The sequence below is a fragment of the Galeopterus variegatus genome, unplaced genomic scaffold (genome assembly GCF_000696425.1).
Source record: "Galeopterus variegatus unplaced genomic scaffold, G_variegatus-3.0.2 Scaffold4536, whole genome shotgun sequence".
NCBI lineage: Eukaryota > Metazoa > Chordata > Mammalia > Dermoptera > Cynocephalidae > Galeopterus > Galeopterus variegatus.
The window spans coordinates 169,468-178,083 of record NW_007730647.1 but is presented as its reverse complement, the minus strand read 5'-3'; the positions used below and the strand labels follow the sequence as shown (position 1 = coordinate 178,083).

Below are 8,616 nucleotides of genomic sequence, written 5' to 3'. Positions count from 1 at the left end.
CTTCTGAGGCTTGGTTTTTATGGACCAAAATTATGTGGAAACCATGCCTGTGTCTCAGGTCACTAAGTTCCAATGCAAAATTGACATCAGCTGAAAGAAAAGGTACAGACCAACCCCATTCCCAAATATTAGAAACACTTGACAGACAACACTATTGACACCCCCTGAAAAAAAAAAAAAAAAAAAAAAAAAAAAAAAAATGTCTGGATTATATTCAAAGCTGCTTCCCCCCACTTTTAGAACAAGAACCCATTTCATATCAGAGGAATTAACATGGTAAGATAATTCTACCACATATTTATATTAAATTCCAAGACACATGTTATTTCAAGTATTAAAAGGGAGCATATATCAATATGTTGGGGAGACTCAAATTTGGAAATTTTCAATTTTTCAAATTAGTAACAGTTGGGGGCCGGCCCGGTGGCGCACTGGATAGTGCGCCGCTTGGGAAGCGCGGCGGCGCTCCCGCCCGAGGGTTCGGATCCCACATACAGACCGGTTCCCGCTCACTGGCTGAGCGAGGCACGGGAGCAACACCGAGGGTTGCGGTCCCATTGCCGGTCCCGGCCTGGTGTGGGGGCGACACTGAGGGTTGCGATCCGTTGCCGGACACGGAAAAAGACAAAAAAAAAAATTAGTAACAGTTGGGGGCCGGCCCGGTCGCGCACTGGATAGTGCGCCGCTTGGGAAGCGCGGCGGCGCTCCCGCCCGAGGGTTCGGATCCCACATACAGACCGGTTCCCGCTCACTGGCTGAGCGAGGCACGGGAGCAACACCGAGGGTTGCGGTCCCATTGCCGGTCCCGGCCTGGTGTGGGGGCGACACTGAGGGTTGCGATCCGTTGCCGGACACGGAAAAAGACAAAAAAAAAAATTAGTAACAGTTGGGGGCCGGCCCGGTCGCGCACTGGATAGTGCGCCGCTTGGGAAGCGCGGCGGCGCTCCCGCCCGAGGGTTCGGATCCCACATACAGACCGGTTCCCGCTCACTGGCTGAGCGAGGCACGGGAGCAACACCGAGGGTTGCGGTCCCATTGCCGGTCCCGGCCTGGTGTGGGGGCGACACTGAGGGTTGCGATCCGTTGCCGGACACGGAAAAAGACAAAAAAAAAAATTAGTAACAGTTGGGTCCAGGGTTAAAAAAAACAAAAAAACCCTACATTTTCTTTCATAAACCTGGCTCCACAAGAACTCAAGTTCCAAACAGAAAATACAGAAATCCATATAGACCCAATTTTTTTCCTAAATAGTTCTCAACAATAAACTTAAAATGCCCTGTGTTTCAGACTTTTTAGGGGCACACTTTATGTTTCTGGCTTCTATCATAATTCCCACAAAATGAGTTTAGCTGAGATTAGCAGATGTTTCTACACTTACTTGACACAAGAACCACAGTGGCTGGAGCAGTGTGAGTATTTGCAAACCTTCGGAGACTCTGTCGGAGTTTATCATCAGCAGCGTTCTTTGCAGTAGCATTGATGTGGGCGACTGTTACCTGTATTAAATTATAAAAATGGTGAAGAGAAAGAGCTGAGGTTAGAAAACTGCCGCATATTCAGTCCTAGATAATTCTTGAGGAAAGAAACTCTTTTATTATTGTTATTATTAGGAATGGAAAGAAATTACAACCAGATCTCAATAATTTCAGAACTGGTTCTCCACATGAATTAGCTGGGTCTGTTGTTACCTCTACTTTCATCTACAATCTTCTGCTTTTGCACTTCATTTATCCCCCTTTCAGAAATAAGTAGAAAAAAGTGATATTTGAAGTCATTAAGTTTGCTCTAATAGCTTTTGCCAACAATTTGGAGGTGGCAGAGATTGGATAAAGGATTAAAGAAAGGTTTGAGGTTGTATTTTATGGTACTTGTCTATGCTACCCATTGTCTGTGGCTTTCAGGATTTGGAGTTAGGTGGTAGAGAGAGGAGGGGGTATGCCCCTAAGGGAGCTAAGATCCATTTATTCTTGTTAAAAACTACCAGGCTCACATATAACTGTCTCTAAAGCAAGGAAGGATGTATTTTAGGAGGTGCCTCAACCACATGCAATACACAACAGGAATGTATCAGTTTTTGTAAAGAACATAAATATATAATTTTAGACAGCCATATGGAATTAATTGTCTAAGAGTCAAAAGACCTGGATTCTAGTTCCCATTTAAGAACACAGACTTTGGGGTCAGACAACAAGTAGTTAAATCCTAGCTCTTCCACTTACTAGCCATGTGATCTTAAAGTTGCATCACTCTTAGGGTCTTAGTTTATTTGTAAATTGCAAATACTAAATCCTATGTGCCTGGTTCACAGAGCAGTTATGATAATCAAAGGAAACAGCAGATATGTCATTATTATACTAGTATAGCACTAAAGTATAAGTAGCATTATGGAAAGATCAAACATGATTAAATGATTTCTAGTACTTTAGAAATAATGTTTTGCTAATTTTTACTTGAAAACTCAGCTTAATTGCAGTATCATTAATCAAATTTTGAATCAGAATTCTTTAAAACAAACGTGCTTATTCTTCTACCATGGCTTAAAATTCTTTAAATTTTTTTTTTTTTACCTGGCAATTATTCAGCTCTTGAATAACTTCTTTGTTTTCTTTACTGATGTCACACACACAGATGAATTCTGCTTCTCTGTGGCCCTTAAAAAACTTCTCACGGATTCTTTGTACAACAGCAGTAGCTGACCGGCCAGAGGGGACTGAGCAGTTTTCAATATCCCAAAAAACTCCGATGGGGGGTAAATTTTCTAGCACCTGTCCAGCTACTGCAACTTCTGGTGACCCTTAAGAAATGTTAATACTTTCAATTACATGCAGTAAAAAAGAAACGACAAGTTAAAATAATAGGCAGCTAGTTATCACTCTTAGGGGCAGAAAAACTAAATTACTGATCAATGTTAAGTTTAAGGATACGAACTTCACAGGTTGACCTAATAAACAACCAAGTTGCCACTGTATCACTCTAAGACATTATTCCTATGTTTTAGGAGTGAACAAGTCTGAAGGTCAAGTAACTTAAAGCGCATAATAAATTCAATCTCAAACATGAGCCATTCTCATGTTGAACAGTGAGTCTTCTCTGAGCACTAACATATAACTAAATAGATGCAGAAGCTCCAGGACCTGATTTTCATGCTTGCCCATGGAAGAACACTGAAGAGATAACACAGGGTAAAGCTGTTACTGTTGTTGATTTTAAAATATTCTTAACACTGCATTAATATCTGACTTAACACTTTTTAAATGTTTTCAAAAGATAAAACATCACATTAACTACCTTTGGGGAAAATGATTGTAATTGAGAACTCTTAGCTTTCCAAATATTGTTTTTAATCAGCCTTTACTAAATCGTTCTAAATACTAAATGCATCCTTCTAGGATCTGCCAAATATTGTTTTTAATCAGCCTTTACTAAATCGTTCTAAATACTAAATGCATCCTTCTAGGGAGTATACAATCAACACATGTGATTATGAACCTAATTTGACCCCAAGTCTTTTCCAGCACTTTATTTCTCCTAATATAGTCCTGATTTTTGTATACACAGCTTTTGCTCTCAAACAGCCTCATTCCAACATAAAGGGCAAATTACCTATTGATCTATAACAAAAAGGGATGGAAAACGGTAGCTTCAGAACCACAGGGAATCTTTTAAAGGTGATTAAAATGCAATGTTAGTACCAGATAGTGAAAACTATTTAAATATGCACATTTTAGGCCATACTGTCATTTACCAAATTTCGAAGCCGCTTTGCCTAGACTGGTCGCCAATAACAATGCGGTCTCCTTCCCTGTTCCTTTGGTTCCACAGCCATTACACAGAGGGATAGCAAGAGGTGCTGGTTGAGTATTTGGAGGTGGTATATTTGGCCAGACTTTAGCAGCATCAATTACACTATTTCTTGCCGGCTGTTTTAAAATTTTTTCAAAAAAAGAGGAGGTTTCAGATACATCATTTCAGAACCTAGAGTTATATACAACTAAAAACACATTCTAAGTGTTTCACCTTTCCACCTGCTAACCTCTGATAAATGTATTTCCAAATAATCTTTCCCAGAACTATTAGCTATCAATTCATAAACTCTTTCCAAGAAGTGACTTGAAATGAACAGGGAAGACATTCGCATAGTCAGACCTTTATATTCTGGGGCATATGTCTGTCTGCTGCAATGGAGACCTCACCCACACTCTGCATAAAGGGTGGTAAGGGCTTCCCTTGAACACTAGAGTGAATGAAGCCAAGTTTCAAGGTCCCCATATTATTACAAAAAGACAACATGCAGTTACCTATATTACATGAATGAACCCATGTTCAAGTTGAACCTAAGTTTTAAAATTGCGCTTTAGCCTTTAAAGATAAAAATAAAACATTGAGGCTTTGTCAAACTAGGTTTACATCTAGGAAATAGATTTATTGTAAAAAGAGGCTCTAAAAGCATAAACTACATAAATAATTACTCTGTACTTTTTTTGAATGGTCTCCCATTTTATTTTACCCTTTGCTTCTTTCAGGACCAGAAGTTATGCTGATGGGGAGAGACCTACGCCACAGAAGGATCAGCCCCATGCACAATAAAGACTTTTCAAGATAAACCAACTTCAAAAAAGTCATTCCTCAAACCTCAGCTGCATCCAACATAAAATATGAAAAGATACCAACCTTGTTTAGACAGTCTTCGCAGTAAAGTGAGCCCTTTAAACAAACCGGAGGTACCACATTTAGGTGCAAAGAGTTGGTGCACAAGTGAGGCGTTAGCTCCGACTGCGAAATGTGCTCTTCCAAATGCCCCGGAGCCCCACTTGTGAAATCAGAACAGGGGAAATAGCCAGCGGAGGTGCAGCCCTGGAGAGTCGGAAACTGATGCAGCTTGTGCATGTTACCATGACATGACTGGAAATGGAGTTTTCCACAACAGGGCAGGTGTTTGTAGGAAGACAGATTACTCTCTAGACACATGCTGGGAAAGTCACTTGCAATGCCTGCCAAACTGTTTCTAGCTGAGGCATTCTGGAGTGAAGATGCAGACTGGAAAGCAAACCCTGACCCTACCTGACACGTGATTGTCCTGGTGCTTTGCGAGTCTAACAGTGTGCCCGTGTGAATCAAGCTACTAGTACCTCCACTACCACCACCACCACCACCACCACCACCACCTCCAAGATGCATTGGCGAAGTGGAGGGTTCATTAGGGCAATGAGCACAGCAGCTTACTTTGGGGACAGTTAAAAGCTGTATTTTAGGTTGCTGAAGAGAATGAATATCAGGAAGTGGGACTGCTGGAAAAAGTTTAGAGCCAGCATGAAGGGGAGATGGTACGTCCTTTAATTCCACAGCAACTTTCTTGTTCTCCATGTACTCTTTCTGAGAAAAGAAAATCAGAACACAAGTTAATTTTATGAGGCCAGTGATTTTTGGTTACTCATATCCTAGTGCATTAAAAAACAAAAATAGTATTCAATTCCATTTATATCACTCAATCATAACTGAACGAAATGGAATAGCAGCTAGCTAAAACCAGGGGCATTCTTCAGAGAGGTCTGCAGGAAGTGGACAGTGAAACACACAACTAAAATTAAGACTGTGTTCTTCCTGAATCTTCAGAGACTTGGGTGGAGGGGCCTGTTTACATCTTCAGCAAGCCAGGTTAACCATCTATGTCTTAGTGATTTCCCTTTGAAAACTTCCCCTTGCCTGACAGGACCTTCTAAAGACAAAACAGGCGAAATGTAAATAACAGTCACAAACAGGATTCAATAAAGATAGCTTATTTGGCAAAGTAGTTTAAAGAAAACACTTAATAGTTTCTGCAGTCAGTCCACAAGAGATTTCAGTAAGGTTCCCCATAGAAGACTTAAGATTCCAAACATGATGTATGAAATCAACCATCTACCCAAATGGCCCATCCATGTTGTTGATGACATTTAGCAAACCCTAGCATATCACGACCTAAAGCCATAATAGTAATTATATTGTAGCCAGTGAAAAGAATTACAGCAATTAGAAAACTATCTGGGAAAAAGATATAAGACAAATAGTTTGTCACATGACTCCAAGAAAGACACAGGAGGCCGGTATATAGTAAAGGTTATAAGCATGGCATTATTGTCAGAGACCTGGGTTTGAATCTGATGCTCAATAGCTGTATCACCTGGGGTACACTGCTTAACCTCTCTATGCTTCGGTTTCCTCATCCATAAATCAGGAATGATATAATGCACATCCTACAGTTGTTAAAAGGATAAAAGAAGATAAAACACAAAAAGCACTTAGCACAGTACCTGGCCACTGAAAAGGGATCTAACTAATCAATAGCCTTATGGACTGACTGCAAGAACCATTAAGATAAAGAGGGTGCCCTGACACAGTACAGAAACATGATCATTCCTTAGAGCATAAAAGGGTGCATATGACTGCTACAATTTCATTCCTTTTGCTGTGATTCCACACTCACCTGGGAAAAATCTGGATTTTCAATCAGACCTTTCCTAAAAGGGAGGTAGTGACAATGGGCTGACCAGCCAATGAGCAGTGTGTTCTGCCCTCTTGGTAATTACAGTACAGACTAGAAATTAATATACTGGCATTCTGATTTATATATTTCAGGCTTTTATGGGAATGGTTATGGTGAGCTGGTCCCCTGAACCTACCCCATTCTGCATGCCACTGACAAAATTGAGTTTCAGGATCTGTAAAGGTGAGAGTGCAATTCTGAACTGTGTGATTCCATGAAGACCAGCTAGATCCATCATCCTATCCCGGGAAGCTCTGCTTGAGATGCCAACCCTCACTGTCTACTATCCCTAAAGTAAAACACTTCCAAAATGACCCAAATTACTTGAGGCCTTCCAAAAAAGACAACTATATAGTAAAACCTAGAGAAGACAGAGAATTAAATTGATTTTTAAAAACTTTATTAATACCCTTATAAAAAATTATAGTAAAGTCTCATTTGAATCCCAAGTATAATACAAAAAAAGAAACAGAAAGGTAGTAACATGAGTGCATGAAACCAAATCAGAAAATGTCAAAATCACTATGAAAAGGTAAAGCAAGAAGTTAGAGATGTATTTAAATATTCAAGAGAAATCTTGAACAAAAAAGAGACTGTCAATAAAGTCTTGTCAATCTTTCCTAGATTATAATACTGAAAACTCAGAAGGCTACTGTAAAATACAATTTATTTTGTACTTTTCTCTGATTTTATTATACAACATGGATTTTTATCTTTGGAATCTGTGACTTTAACGAGAAACAAATCTTCCTCAAATTGTAACATTAAGTATTTAAAGCATCTACCATACTTAGAGTGGAATACAGTAGGTAAAAAGTTATTCTCTCACTGAGTTAGGAATCATAATATACTCCAAGGTACAATACAAGCAGGATATACAGGAAAACCTGGCAAAGACTCCAGGGAGAGAGACTGTGTCCCAAACCAAATGAACCTCTCATCTATTTGCATAAGGAATTTGCTGTCCTTAGTCTTGTACATAGTTACCGTTTGGGGACTAAGTGGCAACGTCTGCTCAGAACGAGAAAAGCAATTAGAAAATTTCCAAAGCCATGGCTTAGCATCATTATCTTGTTGAAGCCATCCAAGTGTTCTACTGCAGGAGTTCTCAGTTCCGTTTCCTTCCATCATACAGCCAAACAAAGTGGTTCAACATTCTTTCATCTCTCTTTTCTTTCATTCTTCCACCCTGTTAAAACAAATGAGATTTTAATGTTGTTTCTTTGCATAAGTACAAATTTTATATTATATCAAAATGTGAGACTGCAACTACATTTATAGTGCAATGTCTCCCAAAAATTTAAATCTTAAGGAACAAAAGGATGGATAATAGAACATATTACAGATTACTAAAATCTGGTAAACTTGGTTGCCTCAATTTATGATTAAAATCTAACTCTATCAATCTGATTTTTCTTTTTTCATCTATAATCTTCCATTCCTCACATTCCACAGCTCTTCAAATGAACTCTGGACGAGTCCTATTTCCTTTCTATACACAGCTATGCTTGAGAAGCAGTCAAATCTTGGACACCATATCCCTGAGTAACATTTCTCCTCCTCACTTGGCTGGAGTCAACTTCCTTGGGCTCTAAGTAGGCTTTTTTTTTTTCTTCTTTTTACAGTTTTTTTTTTTTTTCCTTTTTGTCTTTTTTTTTGTGACCGGCAACAGATCGCAACCCTCAGTGTTGCGCCCGTACCGGACCGGGACTAGCAACGGGATCGCAACCCTCGGTGTCGCACCCGCACCTCGCTCAGCCAGTGAGCGGGAACCAGTCTGTATGTGGGATCCGAACCCTCAGCGGGAGTGCCACCGCGCTCCCAAGCGGCGCACTGTAGCAGTGCGCCACCGGGCCGGCCAACAGTTTTTTTTTTTTAAATTAGTCTCAGCGATCTCTCTAAAGACTGCTAAGCAGAGTCAAAAATAGAGAGCACTAATCTCAATAAAAGAACAGACACTATGGGCCGGCCCGGTGGTGCACTGGAGAGTGCGCCGCTTGGGAGTGCGGCGGCGCTCCCGCCGAGGGTTCGGATCCCACATACAGACTGGTTCCCGCTCACTGGCTGAGCGAGGTGCGGGTGCAACACCGAGG

General features: G+C 40.4%; 1 protein-coding gene across 1 annotated transcript in view; it reads right to left on the bottom strand.

Moving 5' to 3' along the window:
* KIAA0430 (KIAA0430 ortholog) overlaps positions 1-8,616 on the bottom strand; it is a 34,196-nt gene that overhangs the window by 7,743 nt on the left and 17,837 nt on the right. The window contains exons 2-7 of the mRNA XM_008587773.1: positions 7,511-7,712; positions 4,672-5,373; positions 3,746-3,920; positions 2,568-2,794; positions 1,379-1,496; positions 5-90 (exon numbers count right to left, since the gene is read on the bottom strand). Of these exons, the coding sequence (XP_008585995.1) occupies positions 5-90; positions 1,379-1,496; positions 2,568-2,794; positions 3,746-3,920; positions 4,672-5,373; positions 7,511-7,654 (1,452 nt within the window). The 5' untranslated portion in view covers positions 7,655-7,712. The remainder of the gene's footprint in view (positions 1-4; positions 91-1,378; positions 1,497-2,567; positions 2,795-3,745; positions 3,921-4,671; positions 5,374-7,510; positions 7,713-8,616) is intronic.